The sequence below is a fragment of the Anarhichas minor genome, unplaced genomic scaffold (assembly GCF_050575085.1).
Source record: "Anarhichas minor isolate MPS153535 unplaced genomic scaffold, ASM5057508v1 ptg000058l, whole genome shotgun sequence".
NCBI lineage: Eukaryota > Metazoa > Chordata > Actinopteri > Perciformes > Anarhichadidae > Anarhichas > Anarhichas minor.
Genome location: NW_027466504.1, coordinates 1750981 through 1778647, shown reverse-complemented (window position 1 = coordinate 1778647; position 27667 = coordinate 1750981). Strand labels below are relative to the sequence as shown.

The 27667-nt window shown below is 43.1% G+C and overlaps 1 protein-coding gene across 3 annotated transcripts in view; it reads right to left on the bottom strand.

Moving 5' to 3' along the window:
• Window positions 1-27355, bottom strand: part of ltbp1 (latent transforming growth factor beta binding protein 1) — a 109479-nt gene extending 82124 nt beyond the window's left edge. For all 3 annotated transcript variants that reach the window (XM_076076684.1, XM_076076685.1, XM_076076686.1), the window contains exons 1-3: window positions 26556-27355; window positions 22518-22588; window positions 5682-6027 (exon numbers count right to left, since the gene is read on the bottom strand). In XM_076076684.1, coding sequence (XP_075932799.1) covers window positions 5682-6027; window positions 22518-22588; window positions 26556-26917 — 779 coding nt within the window. In that variant the 5' untranslated portion in view covers window positions 26918-27355. The remainder of the gene's footprint in view (window positions 1-5681; window positions 6028-22517; window positions 22589-26555) is intronic.
• Window positions 27356-27667: the final 312 nt, after the last annotated feature.

Here is a 27667-nt window from a genome sequence, read left to right as displayed (position 1 = left end):
TAAAATAATAAAACTAGCCACAACTTCATGACAATCATGATTAGTTTATTTCTTAGTGTACAAGTGCAAAATTCCTCTTGATGGTGACTCTAAAACATAAGGTTAAGAGGTCTCCAAACCAATCATAATCATATAAAGGTTTTAACACGATGGAAAAGAGATATGGCCTTCCCAAGGTTATCCAATGAAGGATACAAGGAGAGTGCAAGCCCACAGAAAGGAGATGATAAACGTGGAGGAAAAGGTCGTTTGTCAACCGGGAATATTTTCATCTCATTAATGTGATGGTCCCCCTGCCACAGTATAAATAAACAGAAAACGATAGCCTTGTAAATAGCTCTGCTATGATCCTGTAATGTCATAAATAGATCTTCTGTTTAGGTTATGCAACTATGTATAGGGTATGCCTCTCTCCTTTATGATATATAGTAATGTGTTTACATCATTTTATCATGTAAGATAATCATTTCTAAAACATAGTCATAAAACCATCCTCTGGTACCTTCTGGACACTCTTTTAGGATTATTAGTGAATTTGTATTCACATGGTGGACATGATGTGTGTAAACATGCGTGCAACGCAAGTGTACACACACACTGGCATCTAGTGTTATTGGGGGTAGGGGTGGTAGAATCTATATTCAGAAAGGCAAAGGGAGCATGGATTTAGATTTTTTTATCACCACTGTTTACAGCCTAGAGGAATTCATCCAATTTCTTTCATTTGTGCTACGTGACCACAGCAAACATTGTGCACTTCACATGGGATTCTGATTACATCATACTTTTTAAGGACATTTTCTTTTCAGCAGCATTAAAGGTACCTTGTAAAAGTAGGCAGGGAAGAAGACAACCGCTAGCAAATAAACAAGAATGTAAAATGCGGAAAAACGATAATTTTTTCAACGATAGTTTTATTGATACGTCCGCGACGAGTATCAATGTTTTTTCGTTTTTTGTTTTTAAATCCTGTTTTAAACGGATTTAAAATGTTTCGAATGCCTCGAATCCCCGTGTGGGTCAAACATTCTCCTCCTCCGCTCCTGTAACACTAGATGTCGTTGCCTATTGCCTTCTAAACTAAGGCCAAAGACCTTCCGGCTTGTCAGATTACCCAGCCAAAATCAAAACATGGCGTCTCACAAGCAAGGGGCCGTATACTGTAGAGCGGCGCAACGTGATCCTGACTCATTCCTGCCGACACATGTTGGATGTAGCAGTGTTGTGCCCAGGACTTACGATGAGGTGAGAAACGTGTCAAAACATCGCTCCCCCTACATCTAGACCCTTCGAGACATATGTTACGATTACATCACACATGGGAACTAGTTTCACGTGTTTTGCAGACACGGTCAATGCACGAGAGCTGTACAAGCAGTAACATTGCAGAGTTACTGAAAACTGAACCTGGAGGAATGGGATATAAATGGGAAGGACCCAGCCATAGTGACAGACAACCTTACCTCATGCACTTTATTTCATATGATGTTTATGGCATCAATATAGTATTTATTTCAAATTAAGTTGTGGCAAGTGCATTTTAGTAAAAAAGTGTTCAGTGACACAATGACAATACAATATGCAATTTATTTTCATACAATTTTTTTAAGGCAAGTGCATTTCAGTTCAGTGTGTTTACTGCTGAGTGACTACACTGTACGATATATCATGATATATTGTATTGTGACACGTGTATCACGATACATATCTTATCGTGAGATGCTTTCCAATACACAGCCCGTCTTCAGACCAACTGACACTTTCACATATGCACTAGTACTCCCCAAAACCTGGAAACACACTTTGATGTGTAAAATCAGCGTTCAAACGGGCATTAGATTGATATTGTCTCATATCATCCTCGGGGATAAAGCAAATACATGTGTTTTGAAAAGCACTGGACTATTTCTTTCAGAGGATGACGACTTTGAGTTAGTTAACATCAGAGTAAAAGTAAAAACTACATACCAAAAACAAGCTAAGAAATAGTGTGTGTTCCTCTATGATGAGAGGTTCATTTCTTACCATATTATTATAATGACGATTCATGTGTTTTTTGCTTTTTGTTTCCTGTTGCAGTGACACAAATTCTTTATATAAAGATGTTTTTTTTGGGTCTTGTGTTTCATCTTTGAACTACAGAGTGTTATAACAGCCCCTGATCTTTACCTGCATGTTAAGTCTCCTGTCATTTCCAATCCTGCAACTCCCTCCTGACCTGTAATAACCCCTGTTCCTGCCAATGCCCATCACCTGACGGCCCCACCCACCTGCTCACCTATTCCCATTTCTGGCCCATTTCCACCTGTTCCCTTTCAGATCATCTTTGTGCTCCTCACTAAGCGTTTCAGCTACTTCATCTGCCTGCCAGTAACCGGCCTGCATGATATTCTGCCTGTGCCTCGGACTTTTTCCTTTTTGCCTTTCTCTGTTTGCAGGCCTCATTTCCATGCCTGCTTTTTGACTCCCTATCTACTGGGTTTTGGATTCATGCTTTTGGGTCCTAATCATTATACTGCTTGCTGTCTACCTTCACCTCTTTGTCTGTCTACATCTTGTACAGGTCAAACTGGACTAAGTTATTCGTATCTAAGTGCAGAAATAAACATGTTGATACAGTGGAGTTAATGGAGAATTGCGTATGTGTATTTCTCAAACAAAAAGCCAAAAAAGTAAGTGATTTCAGTATTTGTTGGACACAAAATGTTATGCTACCAGATCAACTATTTCTAGATGCTTAGTCCTAAATTTGGCAGCCACGAAGAGCTTCAAACCTGAGCTGTAATACAGACAGAATAGTTACAGCCAAAGAGAAGTTATAAACATAAGATCTCATTCCAGTCTCAACAAAATAGCTAGCATGACCGCCTGGTTGGCAATGACTGAGCCATCAAATTAAAAAAGTAAGGGAAGAGTTTGGAGAGTGTCCAATGACTGGTTACAAGAGCCTGCTAGTCCTAAATATTAGGGAGAAGATTCCACTCATTTCTACATAAACAGATCGGTGAGTCAGGGTTGAGGGAGTGAAGTGTGTGTGTGTGTGTGTGTGTGTGTGTGTGTGTGTGTGTGTGTGTGTGTGTGTGTGTGTGTGTGTGTGTGTGTGCTGAATCTCTTCAGTTTCGGCCTTCACTACTCTGGCCACAATCACAATCCACCGACTTCTAAACTCAAGTCGTCCAAGTATTCTTCCCCACGAGAGCTGACATACTCTGTCTACCGTAATGAACCCACTGAACCTCACCAGAGCCCACTCACAAGCTATCAATATCCTAACTGAGGCAGGCGGACTCCTGGGAGGGAAATGAAGAATATCTCTGGAGTGTATACTTTGTTCTGGGTAACAGGCTGTCCGACTGGTTGACTGAGGGGATCAGAGAGACTCTCTAATGGCTCTTACAGTGTGTAAGCACCATTAAAAAGTTTCCCCCTAGCCACTAGCTATAGCTCTTTACGTAGGCTCTTGATGTGGAATATCGAATATATCCAGTGTGTTCTGGGTCTGCCACATTGTCTCCTCCCTGTTTGACCTGCCCTTAAAATCTCCAGAGGGAGGGTTCCAGGGGGCATCTGATGCAGCACAACTGGCTCCTTACAATCTGAGAGATCAACAGTTCTACTCTGAGCTCTGAGAACCTATCTCTCATAGTGAACCCCGACTTCCTACAAAGGAAATCATTTTGGTCACTTGAATCCAAGATGTGCAAAGCTCATGACAATAATTATAAGGGTAGAGTTGGAATACAGACTGACTTAAGATACTTTGATGATTATTATTATTCTGACAACGTGAAGTTAGCAAAAACCAGGGGCCATAGTCACATGGATTACCGGGGCTAGATTGGGCGACATTGAATCATATTTCAAACTGCTAGCTAAGGATAAGCATAAATACAATAAGAATGTAATTCACGTCGGCGGCAATGACACCCGATTACGCCATTTGGGGTCACTAAAGTTAATGTGGTGTGTACGTACGCAAAGACAATGTCTCTGGCCCCCTTCCACACCTGACCAATGATGACATGTTTAGCCGCATGTCATCATTCTGCCGCTGGCTGTCAAGGTGGTGTCCAGCAAACAATGTGGGCTTCATAGATAATTGGCAGACTTTCTGTGGGTAAAAGCTGGTCTGATTAGGAGTGATGGCATTTATTCCACTTTGGATGGAGCGGATCTCATATCTGACCCAGTATATTAATGGACCTAATCCATGACAACCCAGAGTTGAGACTAGGAAGCAGAGTTGCAGTCTTACAAACTTCTCTGCACTTCCATGAGAGCAGTTACCCACCCAAAACCCCATAGAGACTGTGTCTGCCTCACTGCCACTTAAATGAATTAAATCAAAAGTAAACAGAGGAGTTGTAGAAAATAACCAAATAATAATTAACACCACCAATGCAACAAAGTAGGAAAATTAAATGTGGATCTGAAATATCAGATCTCTGTCATCTAAAGCTGTATTAGTAAATGATTCGGAAAATATCCGATAATTGGGGGCGACTGTGGCTCAGTGGTAGAGCAGGGCCGTCCTTCAATCAGAGGATCGGCGGTTCGATCCCTTAGCTCGCCACTCCGTGTCAATATGTCATTGTGCAATACACTATCATACGGTATGTGAATGTTGCGTGAATGATTAGATAGTCCTGATGGGCAGGTGGCACCTTGCATGATAGCCCCTGCTATCAGTGTATGAATGGGTGAATGGTTTAATGTAGTGTTAAAGCGCTTTGAGTGGTCGGAAGACTAGAAAAGTGCTATACAAGTACAGTCCATTTACCATTTACCAAATAACACGGACGCTCTATAGTCTGAACCAAGACGGCAAAGTCTCGTTCTTACCTTTCACAATAAAAGCCCTTGACAAATACGTTGTATCCCTGCTTACCAGAGGGAACTTAAATTCACTCAATTCATAGCATTTTGCTCAGAGGCAACTCAATAAAATATCTTACACTGGAAATTTTGAAAAAGGCCCATGGAGATATTATACCATTGTGTCAAACATCTTGGTCAGTTTGGATTTCTTCTTCTTCTTTTAATTTCTTAATATTTGCATATAGAGCAGTGAAGTGAGATCTGATCACAAGTGGTCAATCTTGTGGAGAGGCAATCTAATTCCAGGTGTGAACTGTCGTATTTAAAGCTGTCCACTTGTGATCGGATCACCCAAGACGTCGGTTAATCCCACGTGTAAACATGGTTAAAGAGTCAGCGTGCTGCTAAACAAACTGCCTGTGTGATTATCAACAGATGAAGCCTCGTACCAGGTTAGGGTAATGTTAGACACCATATACCATAGAAGGTGAATGCAAAAACACATGCTCTCTCAATAGAGACAATTAGACAAAAAATGGGAGGCCGAAAGGTCAGCGATATGAGCTTGTAGCAGAAAGGGTCAAATGTGGAAAAGTAAAGTAAACGTATCTGGATGTTCATGTAATAAAAAGTGTTACAAATTACAGTTTTTTCATCTTGTGTTTAAAAAGGTAATCTTTCACTTTACCATGCCCAGGGTTATTCGTAGCCGAATGTGTGGGCAGCTCGGCAGTGGAAGACAGAGAGTGCTTCTAGTGACCTTCTGCCAGAGTCAGTTAGTGAAACTACATTCATTTGAAGTTGGTGAAATACAGCATGGAGCTCAGCCAATTTTTCCTGAACAAATAAAGCGTGGTACTTACTGTTGTTGGATGTGCTGTTGGATGTAATGTGGTCTTACAAGCTGGGGGGCCGACTTGACACTTAGTTTCATCTGGGCCATGTTGGATGGAGGGGGGGCGGAGTTATAACCATTGGGAAGAACTTGCTGAGGTATGGGCCGCTGAGGTACCATATTGTGTCCGTTGGTGTGTCCATTTGAGTTACCAGCGGTGTGCCCGTTGGTGGGACCATTCCCGGGCAGGGCTGGAAAGGGGTGTGTGGCCACCGTCTTCTGTTCGCATGTCGTCCCCTTTGAGCCAGGATTGCAGACACAGAGCTGAGGCCTAAGGCACATTCCTCCATTCTGGCATTGAGGGATGCAATTGGCTATAACACAAAACCCACACAGAGCAGAGACAGAGGAAGAAGAGAAAGAGAGGAAGGAGAAACAGATGGAGAATGAACATGAGTGATGACAGTGACTTGACGTTTTATGATTTTAAATGCACTTTTTTATTGTATATTCTGAGCATCAGCCCAGAGTAAGAGGGGGGCTCAACCTGCAGCGCGCGCGGGACCGCCGTGACCAGAGGACAGCTTTAACCTCTTGGCAGTAAGCAGCATGGACTCTTGTCATTAAAGCAGTACATTTCCTGTGTCACAACTGCACATGTTATTGTATTTAAGCAGCAAAACTGAAAACTGCCTGTTATAATCCACTTAACACGCCAGAGGGAAAATGATAGATTCTCTACAGGATATATATTTGGACTTAAATATATGATGCTGAAAATAAAAATGTACTGACATTGATGGTAGTGCTTGTCTCATCATTCCCAATAATTTCACTTATTTTCAATTTCAGACATGTATTTAGCACAGGTAGCTGGTTAGCTGTCCAGTGAAGCCTAAATGAGAGACAGAGGAATTCATCTCCCATTAAACCTTTAAGCCCATTATATTATTGTTTTAAGCATATCACTTTTGGAGATCCTAATAATGACCTCTGGGTTCCGTCTAGTATCAAACTTTGTCAGGGGTGAGGATGAGGGAATCTTCATGCATAAACCAAAAAAGAACTGAAACTGGTGCTTCAACAGACGGGCATTGAGACAGGATAATCAGTGATTAAGGCTGGGAGCACACAGTTATAGTATGAGCTTTTTAATAAGGTTCAGCAGCCAACATTGTGACATAAAGCAGTGGTGGTGTAGACGTTTAAATTGCCTGAGCCCAGTTAATAGCTGTTTCTCATAGGATGGACAGTTTCTGGGCATTGCTTATGTTTACAACTCTTGGTTCATTTGTAATAGACAATGTGAACACAAAGCAGACACCAACAAAAAGGCAACCATTTTTTTGTTCTATGGTCTGGACCCAACTACGGGTGTGAAAGCCATCAAATTTCAGCACTAACCTTATATTGTATGTTCACACACATACACACACACTCACATATGTGAAAACACAATGTTGCATCCTAAATGTCACATGTGTGATGTCATCTCAGCTGGCAGCAATTCTCATTATCTATGAAGCTGGTTATAGAGGATCTTTTTACTTGTGCCTTTATTAGCCTCATCTAATCAGTCAGTCCTGTCAGATACAACACAACAAATGGTCTGTACTTGTATAGCGCTTTTCTAGTCTTCCGACCACTCAAAGTGCTTTAACACTACATGTTCATTCACACCCATTCATACGATGATGGCAGGGGCTATCGACCCGCCGATCCTCCGGTTGAAGGACGACCCTGCTCTACCACTGAGCAACAGTCGCCCTTTAACAACAGCACCACTGGGCTCTAAAACCATTAGCATTAGCAGAATTTCGGGGGCAGGACCATACCTCTGCCATGCCTCTTACGGCATCTCCTATAAATACCAACCTTACCCACTCCTGTCCACTCTCATGTTCTTTACCAGAACTGAGAGCATGCAACACTGTTATAACAATCGAAAGAACTGATCTACTAACGTCAACGGTATCTATTTCAAGCCCTATCTACTTACCCTGTTCCAGCACTTTCTAAATATCTCTTTCTGAGGAAGACATCTTTGGACAGTATCAAAATGACCAAGTCAAAAGTTCCCAGCAAACGCAAGCAGGCCCAGCTACTGAATCTGATACTTCCTCCACCACCTCCATGCTCGAGACATTGTTTTATACCATCCAAAACTCATGGAAGCAAGAGAGTCCAGCAAATCCTTACAAAGTATCTTCAATGGTCCATATCCCGCCCAGCTCATCTCTCTTCAACTTAAAAAACTACTACTGTTCAATCTATGAATCCTCCGCATCTCCCGGTCCACCTCCCCCATCAGAGACAAGAGGACAAGTCCATTCAAGGACAGCCTAGAGCCGACGCAGTTCCCCGACCCCAATGTCTCCAAGAAAAACACCAGGCGTCCGCCATTGACCCAACTATTCCAGCCTCACTACACGCAGCCAGTCACAGCGTCACCATGCACCCCCGACTTTCCCAGGCCATAGCGCTCATCACGGCTATTCTCCGAAGAGGCTGTGTATAAAAAATGTATACTATACAGGAAATAAAAAAAGGTATATGGAACCCAGCGCTGCAATAACTGACTCAGTAGCATTAGAAGTGGTCACTAAGATGTCAAACATTGCTCAAATTGAAATGTTGCTAATTCAGAAAAGTTTAAATGAGAAACTCATTCAGCCCTAATATACACAATGATTTACTTAAAGCAGTTTTGAGCATATGTGCACAGAGCTCCATTCTCCCCAAGCAGATGATAGGGGCATCCATTTATCAACTTTAAAGCCCGTCTCACAGACAACACAGCCATGTACATGCATGCTTAGATGTGTTTGGATAAAACCATACAGAGGATGTTGATTGCAGATAACACACACATCCGGACTGTTCTCTGACTATATTCATTCCTCAACATAAAAACATTGTTATCTTAATAGTAATCTCACTAATATAATAAATACTGAACCCAAGTCCTAACGTGTTGAGATAGTGAGGTTTGATTCGAACGCTCTGCTGAAAGCATTTCACTCTGTGTGTGTGTGTGTGTGTAAAGCCAGCAGGAGAAATGACTCAGAAAGAGGCCCTCTCTTACTCCCAAGAGTCCCTCAGGGTGTGTCACCTTCTCCCTAGGCTTGTTAGTCTAATTAGTGGCTTTGTGATTTGTGAAAATGATTAATGAAGGGAAAACTAAATGGCTAATGAAAGACATCTGCTGGCATGAGGAAAAGTTACCTCCTCTGTGGTTGTCCAAATTCCTCAAGACAATCACAATGTACAATCAACGTACCAAGTTTATCAGTTTGGATTGTCTTGCAGCATCTGAAAAGTTTCAGACTCTGTTTTCATCATTTTTCATATGCACAACTGAGGGCAACATAAAAGTCGGTGAGTGCTTCGTGCTATCCACTTCACACATTGGCGCATCATACCCTGCATTTTAATTTGGCCATTGAGGTGTTAACACTTTTGCTTTAACTATATATGTTGTGCAACCTAGTTAGTTTGAAGCATGCTGAGAACCTGACACTTATGTTTACAATGGAGCACCCAGCCCCACAAGCTGACTTAAACAATCCGTTGCAAGTTAGCAATGCAAAAACATTCCGACATCGCAGCCTGAATTGAGGTTTACTCAAATGGCCAGCCACAGTTTGCCCACTTAAATAGCAGCCAGTCAGAGGAAGTGACAAGAGCTGGGGCACCCGAAGGAACTGTACTAGCAAGGGTTGGGCTGGTGTAAAAATATGTTCAGAGCTGCTTGGTATTAAGCCAAACACTGGTATATATCGTATATCGAATTTTACCTCTTGATGTCGCACTTGACTCAGCAGCCGCTCCCGAGCCGAACATAATGAGACTGAGAAAGCCCATGAATGAGTGTAGTGACTCCCGCAGTGTTTACACGTTTGCCACATTTATGTTTTTCGGGTCGGGTCTTTTGTTGCCTTCAAATCCCAAATGTTGCCAGATTGGCACAGTTTTAGTTTTCTTTGAGACTGACTGCATGTATTGTCTCGCCATCCCAAAAAACACATGAAACAAACAAACACAATGTGCACCATGCACATCTTACCCCTCCCCTCCTCTGAAGGTTGCTGATGTGGGATACTTTTCAATACACCAGATAATCTCATAATGACAAATGCATCCGGCAAAACCTGAAATGGACCCATCTCGAGCACAAAGCCTAAACCCTTTTTCAATTTCAACTTGGGAACTTGCCACCATTACCTCCTCCATTGTGTGATGCATTAACGACGACAATGCGAAGGCGTAGAGAGATTTGTCATATGTTGCAACAACCACTAATAAGTTGGTGGTTGCCTCCCTTGAAGCATACTGGTGGGGGGGCTTTATGCTATGATAAAGAAAGTGTTTGTCTGTATTAACACAACAGAATACAGTGCAAGTGTAACATATAAACATTATAATCTGTTACATTATGATATACAGTGGGTACGGAAAGTATTCGGACCCCTTTAAATTTTTCACTCTTTGTTTCATTGCAGCCATTTGCTAAAATCAAAAAAGTTCATTTTATTTCTCATTAATGTACACTCAGCACCCCATCTTGACAGAAAAAAACAGAAATGTAGAAATTTTTGCAAATTTATTAAAAAAGAAAAACTGAAATATCACATGGTCATAAGTATTCAGACCCTTTGCTCAGTATTGAGTAGAAGCACCCTTTTGAGCTAGTACAGCCATGAGTCTTCTTGGGAATGATGCAACAAGTTTTTCACACCTGGATTTGGGGATCCTCTGCCATTCTTCCTTGCAGATCCTCTCCAGTTCCGTCAGGTTGGATGGTGAACGTTGGTGGACAGCCATTTTCAGGTCTCTCCAGAGATGCTCAATTGGGTTTAGGTCAGGGCTCTGGCTGGGCCAGTCAAGAATGGTCACAGAGTTGTTCCGAAGCCACTCCTTTGTTATTTTAGCTGTGTGCTTAGGGTCATTGTCTTGTTGGAAGGTGAACCTTCGGCCCAGTCTGAGGTCCAGAGCACTCTGGAAGAGGTTTTCTTCCAGGATATCTCTGTACTTGGCCGCATTCATCTTTCCTTCAATTGCAACCAGTCGTCCTGTCCTTGCAGCTGAAAAACACCCCCATAGCATGATGCTGCCACCACCATGTTTCACTGTTGGGATTGTATTGGGCAGGTGATGAGCAGTGCCTGGTTTCTCTCCACACATACCGCTTAGAATTAACGCCAGAAAGTTCAATCTTGGTCTCATCAGACCAGAGAATCTTATTTCTCATAGTCTGGGAGTCCTTCATGTGTTTTTTGGCAAACTCTATGCGGGCTTTCATATGTCTTGCACTGAGGAGAGGCTTCCGTCGGGCCACTCTGCCATAAAGCCCCGACTGGTGGAGGGCTGCAGTGATAGTTGACTTTGTGGAACTTTCTCCCATCTCCCTACTGCATCTCTGGAGCTCAGCCACAGTGATCTTTGGGTTCTTCTTTACCTCTCTCACCAAGGCTCTTCTTCCACGATTGCTCAGTTTGGCTGGACGGCCAGGTCTAGGAAGAGTTCTGGTCGTCCCAAACTTCTTCCATTTAAGGATTATGGAGGCCACTGTGCTCTTAGGAACCTTGAGTGCTGCAGAAATTCTTTTGTAACCTTGGCCAGATCTGTGCCTTGCCACAATTCTGTCTCTGAGCTCCTTGGGAAGTTCCTTCGACCTCATGATTCTCATTTGCTCTGACATGCACTGTGAGCTGTAAGGTCTTATATAGACAGGTGTGTGCCTTTCCTAATCAAGTCCAATCAGTTTAATTAAACACAGCTGGACTCCAATGAAGGAGTCGAACCATCTCAAGGAGGATCAGAAGAAATGGACAGCATGTGAGTTAAATATGAGTGTCACAGCAAAGGGTCTGAATACTTATGACCATGTGATATTTCAGTTTTTCTTTTTTAATAAATTTGCAAAAATTTCTACATTTCTGTTTTTTTCTGTCAAGATGGGGTGCTGAGTGTACATTAATGAGAAATAAAATGAACTTTTTTGATTTTAGCAAATGGCTGCAATGAAACAAAGAGTGAAAAATTTAAAGGGGTCTGAATACTTTCCTGTATGTGTATGTATGACACTGTATGTGTCGATTTATCCACAAAGGAAAAAACTGATTAAGCTTTTAGTGCATTTTACAACTTTTAGGACCTAATGATTCAAATAAGGGCTATTCATGTGTTTGTACTGCATGGGAACTAAAAAAAATGATGCACTGATTTACAGATGTCGCTTTCTCAACATAGGTATGGCATCACTTGACGGACTAATTCCACTGTTGGCCACTACGTAAAATTTGCTTCAATGGACTCTACTTGTTTTCTAGTCTTCTGACCACTCAAAGTGCTTTAACACTACATTACATTACAGTCATTTAGCAGACGCTTTTATCCAAAGCGACTTACAATTCAGATTCTATCACATTTCTACACCGTAGGCACAACTACAGGAACAATTTTGGGGTTAAGTGTCTTGCTCAAGGACACATCGACATGCGACTAGCAGAGCCGTAGCCGGGGATTGAACCGCCGACCCTCTGATTGAAAGACGGCCCTGCTATCCACTGCTAGCCACAGTCACAGTGACTGATGACACCCATTCACACCCATTCATATACTGATGGCAGGGGCTACCATGCTACTGTGCCACCTGCCCATCAGTACTCTATCTAATCATTCATACCCATTCATACACCGCAGGCAGTACAGGAGTACAGGCAATTTGGGGTTAAGTGTCTTGCCCAAAGACACATCGACGTGGACTGGGGATCGAACCACCAATCCTCTGTTTAAAGCAGGGGTCTCAAACTCAACTTACCTGGGGGCCACTGGAGGTAGAGTCTGGGTGAGGCTGGGCCGCATCAAGTATTCCAAAAAAAAGTACAACTGATCCAATCTTCATTAATAACAGTTCAGAACATGAACGGTTCTTCAGAACATGAATGGGTTCTTCAGAACATGAACGCTTCTTCAGAACATGAACGGGTTCTTCAGAGCATGAACGGTTCTTCAGGCTTCTCTTGCCTACTCCTTGCTACCAGAGACCTGGCAGCGCTTCCTCTCACACAGCTCAGCCACATTTGGCTTGAGGGAGGAAGCAGTTGAGACCCTCAGTATGGCTTGAAGATGCTCATCAGTAAGTTTGGACCTGTACTTTGACTTATTAAAGTTCATGGTTGAGAAGAGCTTTTCACACAGATATGTGCTCCCAAAAAGGCACATGGTCCGCTTGAACATCCTGGAAAGTTCAGGGAAGGTGGGGGGCAATTCTCTCAAAAATTGTCCAAGCTTGTCTGCTATTCCACTCACCTCCCTGAACTTGGCTTTGAGTTCAGAATTGCACTGCAGGCCAATGAGCTCCATTTGAAGCACAGGAGGGGCATCTTGCACATCAAAGGAGAAGGGGTCAGCAAACATTTGAAAAGTGGCTCTGTGTGTCTTGAAGTCTGCAAACCTGTGATCAAATTCCTCCTGTAGGTTTACAATGGCATCAGCATACTTCTCACCACTGAATGGTGTGCCCGCACCCATGAGTGCCTTGCATGTTGGGAAATGGCAGAAGTTTGTCTGAGAGAGCTGGGCTTTCCATAACACAAGTTTTGTGGAGAATGCTCTGATGTTGTCATAGGCAGCACTGACAAGCTGCCCTTGGCCTTGTAACTTCTTGTTCAGTACATTCAGCTCCTGTGTGATGTCAACAAGAAAAGCTAAGTCCATGAGCCATTTGGGATCACTTAGCACAGGAACAGCCATCCCATCCTTCTCCATGAAGGCTTTCACTTCTGCTCTCAACTCAAAGAACCTCTTCAAGGCGTTTCCCCTGCTGAGCCAACGTACCTCGGTGAAGTAGAGGACATCCTCATATGCTGACTCTATTTCCTCCAAAAAGGCGCGGAACTGCCGGTGCTTTAAGCCCCTGGATCTAATATGGTTGATGCATTTCACAACAACAGACATCACATTGTCAAACTTCAGGCATTTGCTGCAAAGGGCCTGCTGATGGATAATGCAGTGCAGAGCAATGGCCTCCTCCACACCCTCCTCTTCCAGTTTTCTTTGAACAAGTGCCACCAGTCCATTTTTCCTCCCTGTCATTGATGGTGCTCCGTCGGTTGTTATTCCAGCAAACCTCTTCCATGTTAAACCGGCATCCACAATGGCATCACACAGCTGGCGGAATATCTCCTGAGCGGTGGTCTGGCCATGCATTGGAATCACTGTGAGCAACTCCTCCATCACTTCAAAACTGTCATCAACTCCGCGGACATACATTGCGAGCTGCGCAGTGTCAGTGATGTCTGTGCTCTCATCAAGAGCAACTGAGAATGCACAGAAATGTTTGGCTTTCTCCCGCAGTTGATCATATATGTTACCTGACAGGTCAGAAATGCGCTCTGCCACTGTGTTGGCTGAAAGGCTGATGTTGCTAAACTGACTCTTTTTTTCCGGACAGACTATACTTGCAGCCTGTAACATGCAAATTTTTATGAACTCGCCTTCTTTGAATGGCTTTCCCGCCTTGGCGATCATCTCACTCACCGCTTCGACTGCCGCATCACTCGCTTTGCTCGCTTTCTTAAAAAAAATCTTGTCGCCTCAGTAAACATGTTTTAAGATCGCCGACCCGGGCCTCTCTCTCATCTCCCTGGTATTTTGTATACTCCTCGGCATGTCTCTTTGAGTTGAGGTTGTACTCCTTATGTACCGCGACTTTCTCTGTGCATATAAGGCACGTCGGAGTGCCCCGGTGCTCAACAAAAAAATATTCCGTCTCCCACTTTTCCTGGAATTGTCTGTGCTCTTCGCCAACTTTTCTCTTCACAGCAGGTTTTGAGAAAGACATGACTGGGACTGGGTGAGATATATTTTCCTTCCACTTGGTGTCACTCCTGAATCACGTTTCAACCAAGTGACGAGTTTCGCTAATTCACGTTGTAAATATAAAACGCCCACAACGACTCGCGCAACAACTCGGCAAAAAGGTGCGCGTGAGAAAAACGCGCGGGCCGCATTAACATTACACTTTTATGTTAGATAGGGGGCCGCACAATATCGGCTCGCGGGCCGCAATTGGCCCGCGGGCCGCGAGTTTGAGACCCCTGGTTTAAAGGACTACCCTGCTCTACCACTGAGCCACAGTCGCCCAATAATATGATGGCTTCCTCCATTTTGGTCTCCGCTAACTCAAAGCTCATGAATGTGAGAGTTCTCTTATAGGAATTAAAACCCTGACTGACTACAAGAGCAGCACTACACAGATCAGTCAGGACAGTGACCTCCCCGACACCCTGAACCGCTTCTTCGCCCACTTTGATAGACAGCACAGCGGAGCAAAAGCTGAGAAAACCCGAGAAAACCCAGCCCAAGGAGGAGCAGACACTCTTCTTCCAGCACCACCAGGTGAGGTCTGCTCTGAGGAGTATCGACATCACCAAGGCAGCGGGACCAGACAGGGTGTCGGGCCACACACTGAAGACCTGTGCCGACCAGCTAGCAGAGGTGTTCACCAACATCTTCAACCTATGTTGTACTATTGCACATCAAGGACGTCCTCCCAGCAGATCTGGACAGCCACCAGTTTGCATACAGGATGAACAGATCTACGGAGGACACAGTCTCCATCACACTTCATATGTTCCTGTCTCACCTGGAGCACCCTAACACATACGTCAGGATGCTCTTCGTTGACTTCAGCTCTGCCTATAACACCATCATGTTCATGGATTCTGGACTTTCTCTCAAACAGACCACAGAATGTCAGGATAGGGAACCTGACATCGACAACCACCATCCTGAACACTGGCGCACCGCAGGGCTGTGTGCTCAGCCCGGCCCTCTTCACCCTCATCACCCAGGACTGCTCCCCCACCTATTCCTCCAACACAATAGTACATTTTGCCGACAACACCACTGTGGTGGGACTCATCTCCAACAACAACGAGACGCACTACAGACAGGAGGTCCAACATCTGGCTGAGTGGTGCTCGAACAACAGCCTGGTCTTGAACACCACCAAGACCAAGGAAGTCATAGTGGACTTCAGGAGATCCAGGAAGACCACACCCTCTCCACTCTACATAAGTGGGGAGGAGGTGGAAAGGGTGGACAGCATCAAATTCCTGGGACTCCACATTACTGAAGACCTCACTTGGTCCCTGAACACATCCCACCTGGTGAAGAAAGCCCGGCAGAGGCTCTTCTTCCTGAGGAAGCCTGTTCCCTGAACTTCTGGTAAAGTTCTACAGAAGCGTGATTAAAACCATCCTCTGTCAGTGCTTTACTGTGTGGTATGCCAGCTGCACAGCAGAGAACAAGAGGGACCTGGCCCGTGTGGTTAGAACAGCACAGAGGATTGTGGGAGTTACCCTCCCTGACCTGGACACTGTCTATGCTGGCCGCCTCCAGAAGAAGGCCAGCAACATCTGCAAAGACATCACACTCCCAGGTCACTCTCTGTTTGTTCCACTGCCATCAGGAAAAAGATACAGGACTATCAAAACCCGGACTAACAGGCTGAGGAACAGCTTTTTCCCCAGAGCGGTTTCCTCCATCACCACCCCACCCAGCTCACACAATGCTGTGGGAAGAATAAAAAAGGCAATAAAACGACACTTTAACAAATTTTTGTGTCTAAGTTCACCAAATTTCAACTCTATGTAATTAGATGTGGTGATTTCCACTGACTGACTCTACTGATGAATTATATGGCATGGATATGCTCAAAGTCCAGAACATTAACAGCACAATATATAGTTTATCAGCAACCTCAGTCCAAAACAATGTGTCCCATCTTTAAACATCTAATATCAGTTGAGTTACACCTCTCTTCTATTGAGTGAATCATCCTCAAAGATGACATCATTGCTGCCCCCCCCAGTTAATTTTCCACTTTGGGCGAAGCTTTTCTGCTTTCTTTTCCGACGAGCGTAAATAGACTTCATTCCCCCACCCCTCTCTGGCCTGGAGCTGAGGCTGCCATCTGTTCTGTGAATAGTTTTCTCTCTTCTTCTCTCTTAAGACTGAGGTCAGCTACATAAAAGCTTGGTTCTGTGACAAGGGTGATGGACTAAGTGATGGTAATTTACTTGTTCGCTGGGGACAAGAAATAGATCAGTCATGTCCTTGCCCTTTTGATGAAACCGTGCTGGGCCTGGGTGCTCAGGGTCCCACTCCACACTCACACTGAGGTCTGAAAGAGTTAAAAATACTTAGGGTGTGTGTGAGTGAGTGTGCGGCTGTGTTCATGTGGTAGGGATCCAAGGTGAGAAGCAGAAACTGGGAGGCATAATGATTTTCTTTGTGTCACTGCCTTGATGCAAGACCTTAAAATTCCAAAGCAAAGGAGAGAAAATTGCTGAGACTTCATGAAACTGCAACTTTTAAACTGTTTAACCTTGTATGTGGCTGGGACAGATGTTCACTAAATTCAGAACTAGGTAGCGGTGGAAAGATATGACATCGATTTATGAGGTCTTGAATTCCACATCATCTGAGTCACTGCTGGCCCTCAGAGTTCAGATTAGCTCTGATAAGACAGTCTGTTGAGAATCTATGGGCCTCACTAATGCTCTGGGCGAGAGATACACTTATCTCTCCATAGGCCAGCAATGACACTATGGAGACCCAATCATATTAAACATCCTAGCTATTCACTGAATCCACTTTGACTTTGAGAATCACGTACACAAATAAAAACAATTCTAACCTAACAAGGAGGATTCAACAGTTTTGTGAATGTTGTTTGCTGTCTTACCCAGAGTACATGGCCAGTTTAACCTGTTAAAGGTCCCCAGAGCAAAAGTTTGCTTTTGGCACCTTCCTGAGCCCCCCAACCCAACTCCCACCTACTGCCTTCTGTGCAATGTGTATGTACTCAGTCACCTTCAAGTTTCCAGAAAAGGAAGATTATGGTTTATTACAATGTTTTCATCAGTTCTATCAGATATGATAACGCCATGCTGACCATAGTAATTACTGACACCTTGAAATGCGGATTCATTGTAAAAAATAAGGTCAAACAAGGCAACAACGACAAGTCAAGCATTCATTCGGTTGTAAACAAACCAGCTTCCGCCAGCACAAAATAATGTAGATCAGGAGAAGGAGGTAGAAATGAATAAATTAGACCTCAACCACGCTCTTTTGGAAATGTGCCAACTCAATTTAAAACACACACCTCCTCCTATAATATTGCTGCCCTTCAACCCACAGTCAAGTTATATATGATGGATAAGGTCACCTTATTGTCCCGATCATAGTTGATTGGTTACATTAATGTTTATGCTCCCGAATTTAAGATGAGTCATTGAAAATATTTTACCATTTTAGAGAATAAGAAAAGGCAGATTTTCAAGGATAAGAACACAAACTTTTTTTATTTCACTGTTTCTTTAAGATTAGGGACGTCATCTACCTACATACAGTAGCTAGCTAGCTACACAGCTACATCCATGAAAAGTAACAAGAAACATGTGATACACAAAAGTGTTGATGACACACAGTTGTCAACCTCCAGAAATAACGAATCTTAAATCAGCTTGGTTCTTTGAACATGAACTGTCCATGGAGATGATGTTGACGTGACATGTTACTCACTACTGATTGGTAAAACTACTAGAACTAGAATTTAATAAAAACATAGTTCCAAACAGGAACTGACTAACATGAACATGATGTCAGGCTGAATGAATGAAAAGAAAGAAAAAGTCAATTCAGTCTGAATATCAGGTTAGTCATAATTCTGTCTGTGACAACTCTTCACTCATATTTGTTTCTTGACAGGAAAACTTGATTTATGACATCATACTGGCCAGCTGCTGTTGACTTCCTCACATATTTTTTGTATTTCCTTGTTGTGTCATAGCCTCCAGGTGTGTTAAATCTCTGTATCCGCTGTCTTTAACACAGGCATTCTTTGCATTTCTCTGCAAGCAGCCTTTTCCTATCTTCCAGTGTACCCTATTCTTACCGTAAAGGAAAGCCATTAAAAAGAGACTGAGGAAACAACAACAGATCTTATCACGGATAATCAGCCTCTCCTGTTGACAATGAGATGACCAATGCTGGAGAATACTGGGGGACGTTACTACCTGCTGCGGGCCATTAGCTCCTGCAGAAGGAAATCATTCCACTGTTGGATAACTCATTCAGCGAGCTCGTATGTGCAGCAGGTGGTTAATAGGGGTGAGCGTGGACATCATCCAGACACAATACCCAGCGACAGTCACGTCTTAATCGACTTGACTCCCCCACTGCCCTGTGAACTGAGATGTCAGGCACATAGCTGAACAGTCATTGTGACTCCCCTTTCACTTTATAACACTTGTATTCAGCACACAGCCCTCCAGTGTCAGTGCTGCTGATGGATACAATAATGAGCTATAATGGACTTGGCCACTGAGCAATTAGCAGAAAACCACTTTCAGCAAGTTGGAAGGTTTTCTTGTAGCTAACCCACATGGAGAAATGTCTTTCTTATGGGGGGGGGGGTACGGCAGCATCCCTAGAAGATGTACATGTGCGTCATGATCTCCAGCACTAACAAACAAGACAAGCTGCAACACTGTCTGTATATTTTGCCAACCTGATTTCAGAATTCTGAGTTACTCGCACTCTGCACTGTCATGTGCAGTTAACTGCTGCACTGAAGGCTGTGGTAATGTAGAGCAAGGCTGCAACACATAGCCTGCTCAGCCTGCAGTAGATTAGGATCTGTGTTTCATACCAATCCATATAATCCCTCTATTTTATTATGTAAGTTAACATATAACCAGTTGCATAGGAAGCTGTGGTCCATACACCAGCATGTGTCTCTTACATTTAGGCTGCCTTCCTTCAGGAAAGTAAACTGAGCGATTCCACAAAGTTACAAAGAGGTTTTGTCTGCGAGATAACCATGTTGTGTTCACTTTGGGTGAATTCGACAAAGTGCCATTCTGCCCTACAATTCAATAATACGCCGACATTTGACTTCATCCAGTTTGGAGGAGGAACTGGAATGTCTCCTGATCATTTCTCAGATGAATCACATGTTGTTAACTACGGCTGCCAAGAACAAAGCAAATAAAAGAAACTTGTTCTCTACGTACAGCAATGACTAAACATCCATCTTTGTCCATTTCTATCTCATTTGTGGACAGGAACATTCCTGACTGACCGACATTAATAACATGAAGTTAAGAGTTTGACTTCTGCAGCAACAACAAGTCTGAACAAGTCTGTGACCTTCTTTTAAAGTCCTCTTAAACATTATACACATCCATTGTGTATTAAAAGGTTAGGAAAACATTAGAATGTAATTAAAGGTATAAGAAAACCTCATTTAAATAATCACACTGACATTTATGATAATAGAAATTACTAAAAGTCCAACCATAGAACATAACCTTAACAGAATGCAGTCTGGTCCCCTCTTAATGTCAACATAAGGATGATCTAATATTTGTTGTTTACTTAATACTTTAGTTATTAGCGGCCATTAAAGGGACAGAGTGTAACTTTTAGTGGCATCTAGCGGTACACTCCACTCACTCCTCCCTTTGCTCTGAGTGCAAACCTGTGGTAACACTGTCCTCAGAGGTCATCATTACCATAATAAAACTACTCATGCAGCAATGGAAGCCAGCCGGTAAAATTGTTCCTCATCTAGCCTCTACATTTTGTGTGTGCACCTAGATTGATACATTTTAACTTTAAAATATATACATCTTTCTATAAATGTCAATGAGTAATCATGTTAAATAATCGTGATGTCAATATTGACCAAAATAATCGTGATCATCATTTTTTTGCCTGGTACAAGAAATGGTTTTGGACAACTGTTGTGGGAACTGGAAGAATTTCTAGTGCAATATTAGCCATAATGTGTCTTGCTGTGCCGTTAATTGTACTTTAATTGTCCTGCTGGCCATCAACCCAAATATTTTATGAACCAACCAACCAACCACAATCGTCTTGGGCGGCACTAAGTACAGGATGCACATACGGTAACCTTTCAAAATAGTAGCGGAAGGGGAGAAGAATGATGTATGAGGCACGCGGCCAATAGCAGGCTTATATCCACACACTACATCCGATGAGTCAGACTTTGGTATGGGTGGCTGTGGCAGGAGGCTAATCAAGGTAGGACAGAGACACATGTACTAGCCCTTATTGGAGGATCCCAACTTGCTCCAGGCCAGATTGTATATGTGAAAGCGCCAGTGTGTTGTGGGTCTGCTGTTTGTCAAATGGAACCAGTTATGGTGATCAACATGGAGTTATTCTACTTAAGCTCCTCCCCCTTTCTCTATGAGTGAGCTCAGACACCCTGCAAAGAACACTCATTTAAGTCACTTGTATCCATGATCACATTCTTTCATCATCATTCACAGCTCATGACCATAGGTAATGGTTGGAATTTACTGAACTGTCAGTGAATTCACAGCTTCCTCACCATGACTGTCTGGTAGAGCATTAACATGACTACTGACATGACACCAATCCGGCAGTCAATTTTGTGTTCCATCTCTAACCTTTGTCATCGAGTCCTGTTTGTGAAATTTAGAATTTGCACCTTTGACTAATAGGAAACCATCTTGAAACTGCAGCAGATCCCTAAGGAGAAGAAGATATTTGAACTTCTTCACTGTCTTGCACAATCCACTTATATATAGATCAAAACCGGACGGTTTTCAGCTGAACTGTCAAAAGTCCAGAAAAAGGAGGACCAACCTTCAGCTAATCAGCTAACTCAATCAGGCTCGTATCATGATGTAATTGATTCCCATGCATGCTGCTCAGACAGCGAGTGTCAAACCTTTTAAGCTGTACTGCTGAAATTCTGTTGAATTTTGTCTCTTCCATCCAGCTTTTCTAATTAGATCATTCTCTAAAAAATGCTTGGATGGAAACATCCCTTGTGGATATGAACTTTTGAAAATAAAATGAAGCGTATATCCGTCTACATTACGTAACTGTCCTGATGCAACAAAAAACTTATTTTTTGCATTAGTTTGGTCTACAACAGTTGTAGAAGAAAATTACACTACAGGAACGCACCACTGTTTTCCTTTGTCTGTCATGTTTCTCTTGTGTTGCAAATGGGCTACAACTGCATTTCATTGTGCATCCCTGTGTTGCATAATGACGATAAATGATCCTTGAATCCTTGAACTAAAATGGAACGATTGTGACAGCCCTTGTCAGAGCTGGACTATCTGATCTATTGAGCACAGAAACATGGGGGACTCCTGGTGCTCTCCAGAAAACTTCAGCAGTCTTTCCCTATAGACACTCCAACAGAGCACAGCACTGGAGAAAAGCTGTTTACTTCTTAAATAACAAGTTGGCAAGACCTTGCAAACAAGAAAGTGATCTGACCAATGGGCCTGAGCCAAGAGGTACAATCCATTTCAAATCTGTTTCTCTTTCACTCTGAGACGCGTGCTCTTTCCAGTCAGACGGTATTAAAAACTGTCCAGACACTGGGCCTCATTCATGAAATGGATGTTTGCACAGATTTGCTCTTAACTTATGCATATGCACACACAAAAAAATACTCGATATTTTCTCAATTATAAAACTGTTGTATGTAAGAACAAATTGTGTGAGTAGTTGGAACAGCTTTGAAACTGATATGCACAGTCCTTTATGTATTCTGTGGAAAATGACATGAGATAACAAAGATATAAACTCCCAAAAACTGACAGGTATTGAATAAAGCAGACTTAACAATTGTGCATGTGCCAGCTTTCATTTTGTATTTTTTTAAATACACACAACAAGGAGCCAAAATTACATTTACTAATTTGCAACAGCGAATATGTTTTATGATATATTCCACAACGCTGATGTGTTTAGAAATGTACTGTACACTTACGCTTTGTGCACCGCTGCGATCCTTGAGCTGCACTCCATCCATGACAGCACTGCCCTCCACAGACGTTCACCCTGCAAACAGAAAACAAAAGAGTTGAGCTGTAATTGAAGATCCTAGCCCAGAACTTTCTCTTTGCTCAAACAAGATTACTCTTTACCTTTGAAGAGATGTCATTTCAAGTAGAACTTTACATTAGATGACTTATCTCTTTTACTCAAACAGTACACATGCCTGAACGTCATTGTTTTAAGCTGCAGGCTGTTTCTGAATACATTGTAGGTAAAAAAACAGGCCACGTCAAGCTTCATTTGAGCTCTGTAACCTAGTTTAAATTGTTGTCCACCAGGTTCAACGGGTTTGAGACAAGTTACGTCATCATATAAATGTTCCATCATAGTTATCCGACTTGGCACAAAATCTGCTGGCCTCCAACAATTCTCACCGGATGTTTTCCAGACTTGAGTGCCGTCCAAAACACAGAGCTCATGATATGTGGTTTGGCCTTGTGATACTAAATATGACGGGGAAGGCAGGGATTTTCTATGGTACGAGGTATCTGAGGTGTAGTGTTAACTGTGGTAGGTTTCTTAGCCTTGCAATGCCAACCTGAATCTCACAAGGTTAGTTTTACTACAAAACTTTGGTTTGGAAAAGTTCCACAGAGACTTGATTGAGTCAGGTTGTTGGAAGCTGGGCCGACCCGGGAACTCACGACTTGCATCATCATCGAAGAGACCGGCTTAGATGATGAACGTGAGTCACCGCCCCTTGGACCTTTCAAGACACAAAATGGAACTGAACTCTGCAACACTATAGGTGGAGAATAATACAGCACATATTACAGTCTGAGCGGGGTGATGCGAGTGAACATTACGGGGACTCCCATTATTTGGGGATTTATTTGGATGAGAGAGGGTTGTTCCTGTGCTGGTGAGATGCTCCAACACTTGGGAGTCAGCTGTGAAACAGAATTGCATTTATGAGTTTGGCCATTTCTTGCCATTGTCATTTTGTCTTCTTTTCTTTTTTCTTGCTGCCATGTCTAAGTCACCACACATTTAGCTATGACCCAAGAAAAAGACAAAGTTGATGAAAACAGTGAACATGCATCAATGGCAGGGGGCCATTAAACTGAACTCACTTTGCTTTAGCACTTAGCAAAAACATTGCTAGTGTAACATTGATTCAGTGATGGGCAGCATTACCAGCAGCACCTGCTGCACATGTCCACTCTGTGACATTTTCTTATTGAAACTGCAGCAACAAAAAGCCTTGCAACCTGGTAATGAGTGAGCCGTTTGCTTTTGTGAGGGTGACAGCAATTCACAGCTGAACTGTATTCACGAGTCACACATCGAAACGCTCTGATGGACCACAATCTGAGCAGCTGAGGTTAAGCTGCCAGACCACCCACGGCCTGCTGGCCTCTTGTTACTCTACTGGTTGTTTTCCCTCTTCTTACTCTGTTTACAATGTGTTTCAAAAACACTGTGATATCAACGGCCTCATCCACCTCTCTAAACATTATACAGCACATTTCAGTGCTGCAATACCAACAGGTAGTAATCAAGACTCAAAACGGCGTAATCATTTTGAGGATATAAAATAAACAAGGACAAGCTTGAAGTTAAATGCACATTTATGGAATTTCCTTGGAAAATTCTGCGCTCAGATCACAGACTGGGTTTTATCTTGTAGTTGAGTTTCTTGCACATCATAATCTTTTCTTCACCTTGAACCAAAATCTCATTTAGGCATAACGGTCGACCTAAAGAGCATGAATGTGTAACTTAAATCTCCTCAATGCAAACTTGCACCAAAATATTTTTTTGTGTATCTATCTCACAAGTCTAAAGTATAGTTGACACGGTTTTGGGAATCTGTATCCATCCATTTTCCATACAGCTTTTCCATTTTGCTCGGCTCTCGTGCCTATCCCCGCATTGATTTAGCATATTTATTATGATATTGTTTTCTCTGAATTATAAATTATAGATACAGAATTGTTAATAATAAAAATTATTTGTGCAAACATTAACCACGGACATATGTAAGGATCCTGTTTGTGGGCTTCAGCTCGGCGTACAACACCATCATCCCAGTCATTCTCCGCTCCAAACTCACTGAGCTCGCTGTGCCAGCCTCCACCTGTCAGTGGATCACAAACCTCCTGACGGACCGGAGGCAGCAGGTGAGGCTGAGGAAAACCACACCCAGCATCCGGACTATCAGCACTGGCGCCCCTCAGGGATGTGTACTCTCCCCACTGCTCTTGTCCCTCTACACCAACGACTGCATCTCAAGAGACCCATCTGTTCAACTACTGAAGTCAGCAGACAACACAACAGCCATTGGCCTCATGCGGGTCGGCGATGAGTCTCCCCAGGAAGACTCATCAAGAGTTTCTTCCCACACGCCATCACTTGTCATGATGCGTGAGAAACAATCTCCCTGCAATAACTCTTGTGTACAGCGGAGAAAAACAGCACGTAGAGCCAGCATTTTTCACATCTAACTCTTTCACATGAATTAAGGTTATATTTAGACCAAACCAGAGTTGGTGAATGTTGGAACAGTGGACGGACTAACCAAGATGGTTTAGGTGAGTTTTCTGTTATTTCTGTTGAGTTTGAATGTGTATTTTAAGATGAGTTAACAAGGAGATTAGGCCTGTCTTAGTTTGGTGAAAGAGAAAAACTTGAATTCAGAAGGTGTTCACAAGGAAAAGGTGTAAGAATATTCCACATTTTGAGTTTATTTTGTTTGTTTATTAGACTTAAAAGCCAACTTGTGATTGATAGATAGATAGATGGATATATAGATGGATAGATAGATAGATAGGTAGATATATAGATGGATATATAGATGGATAGATAGATAGATAGACACAGATATCTTTCTTTTTACATATACACAATAGTCCTGTCTATCCCTTACCTTTATTTGTTACGCTTTCTTAGCCGTGTTCTTAGCTCCTATGTCCATTTCTGTGCTGTCAAAATCATTGCTAGTGTACGCATACTTGACCAATAAAACTGGTTCTGATTTTGATTTGAGCAATCGTGTATATATGTGGGCTTTAGGGGAATCCAAGTACAGCCTGTAACCTGTTGTGTGGGGAAAATATTAGGTGTATTGAATGAAGCCAGTCGTTGAAAAAAAAATGTATTTTGAGGCCACGGTTTCTTCAAAACTGATCACTTGACTCAAATGCTCTAAAATATTATAAATATCAAATATTTAATTTGTCTACAAACTAATCATATGAACAGGAGTTCTGGAGAAGCATTTTAGAGACGGTGGAAACTGCAGAGGCATATGCTGCGAGGAAGTTATTATTACATAAAACTATGTTGGTATACCAACAATGTGCAGGGCCTTTACAACAGTTGACCAATTGCTATGTATGCCGATTTGCTGTGTGACCTTTGACATATCCATACCTACTGGTATAAATACACTACATAGATCCTCATGCTGTATGGCAGTGATTCACAGCTTCAAGCACATTCTGCGTTGGGCACTAGATGTGCTTTGGATGGAGTGGTGAGTCACTGAAATACATTTTACTATCTAAGGTTGGAATTCATCTGCCTTTGAGTTAGGAATAATTGCATTGTAGAACATTAAGACAATATCATCAGCATTCATTGAGACCAACACCAATCATTCACCATCGTTCATTTAACAGGTCACACCGTTTGAACCAGCCCAGTGAGGGAGCTAGCAAACACAAACCAATACTGTCAACTGCAATTAGTGTCACTGAAGTCGGCACATGGTAACAATGGTACATTTGGTGTTCTTGAGTACACTGAGGGAGCACCATAGAGCTGATCCGCTCAGATAAGTTAGGCTGAAGGCTAATAACCTTATCAGACTAGTGGCCCAACTAGTAAAGCGTAGGTTACTTTTCAAATACTTTCCCTAAAGTGTACTGCTTGTTTGGTCATGACATCACAGGAAGTCATTAAGTTCCTTCTCATTTTCCCACTAGCCTACATTCCTCCCTCCTGACACTTATCCAGAGTTTCTTACCCAGACAGCTTCATGAGCTGCTTCTGCTGTCTCTGCGCCTGCCCGCTCTGCCGACCGACCGGCTGCTGCTGACTGAACTGCGGGGCTGTAGCCGCTTGGTTCCCCATCCTGCGGGTCCGGACCTGGCCGCCGAAGTTAGCGGTGAGCTCCACGTTGTACGTGTGCGGCTGCCCCGCTGCGCCGTGACGCGTCGCGATGGAGCTGACTCGCACCCCGCCGTTCGCTCCGGCCGACCCCGGGCCGGGCTGGAGCACGTACAGCCTCCTGAAGCCGCCCCGGCTCTGCTGCTGCTCCGCTGACACACATACAGGGGCGAGAAAGAAGCCGAACGAAAATAAGAGGCCCCATCTTATCCGAGCCATATCCACACCGAATATCAAGTCAAATGAAAAATAAAAACTTCAGGGAAAAAAGGTCCAGGTTACTTTCGGCTCCGTAAAAACACTCCTTTCACTTCTTACAAGCAAGGAAAACGATTGTGTTCCTGAGCATGTCCCTGTAGGTAACGTTGCCGACCTCCAGCACGGTATGTTAAAACACTAAATAAGCTAATGCTACCTAAGAAAAAACGTTGTTTTTACTTTGAAACTTTGAGAAAATTATAAATAATGGGCACGTAAACGTCCCTCGGGTGTAGAAGTGAATGTAGCTCCGCTTTCTTCCTTCCTACACCATGGAGGCCCTCCGAACTGCTGCGTCTTTCTCTGAGCAGGATTGGACTTGGTCCGCAGTCAGAATAGCCTGAGAAGTCCAGGAAAGTTTCTCTGTTGGAGGTGAACAGAGTGAGCTCAGCGCGAGCAGCCAGCCTCCAGACGTGACGTCGGGGGGGTGGGGGGCGCTACATTCGCTGAGATGTTTTTGGGGCCCAAGGGTGTCAGGGGACCCAAACCAAAGCCCCCGCCCACACACAGGCTCACTGACTGACCCACCCCAACACACACTCATTCTCCAGTCAAATGTATGTAAACTGATACCGACTTGCAGTATAAATGTGTAAACTCACATATATAGCAGACTGAGTTTAGTTCCACTCATCCCTCAGCAGGTGGTAGTGATCACTCCATATATGGAAGCCCAGAGCAGTATATTTACTGATGTTATCGGCCTCTTTT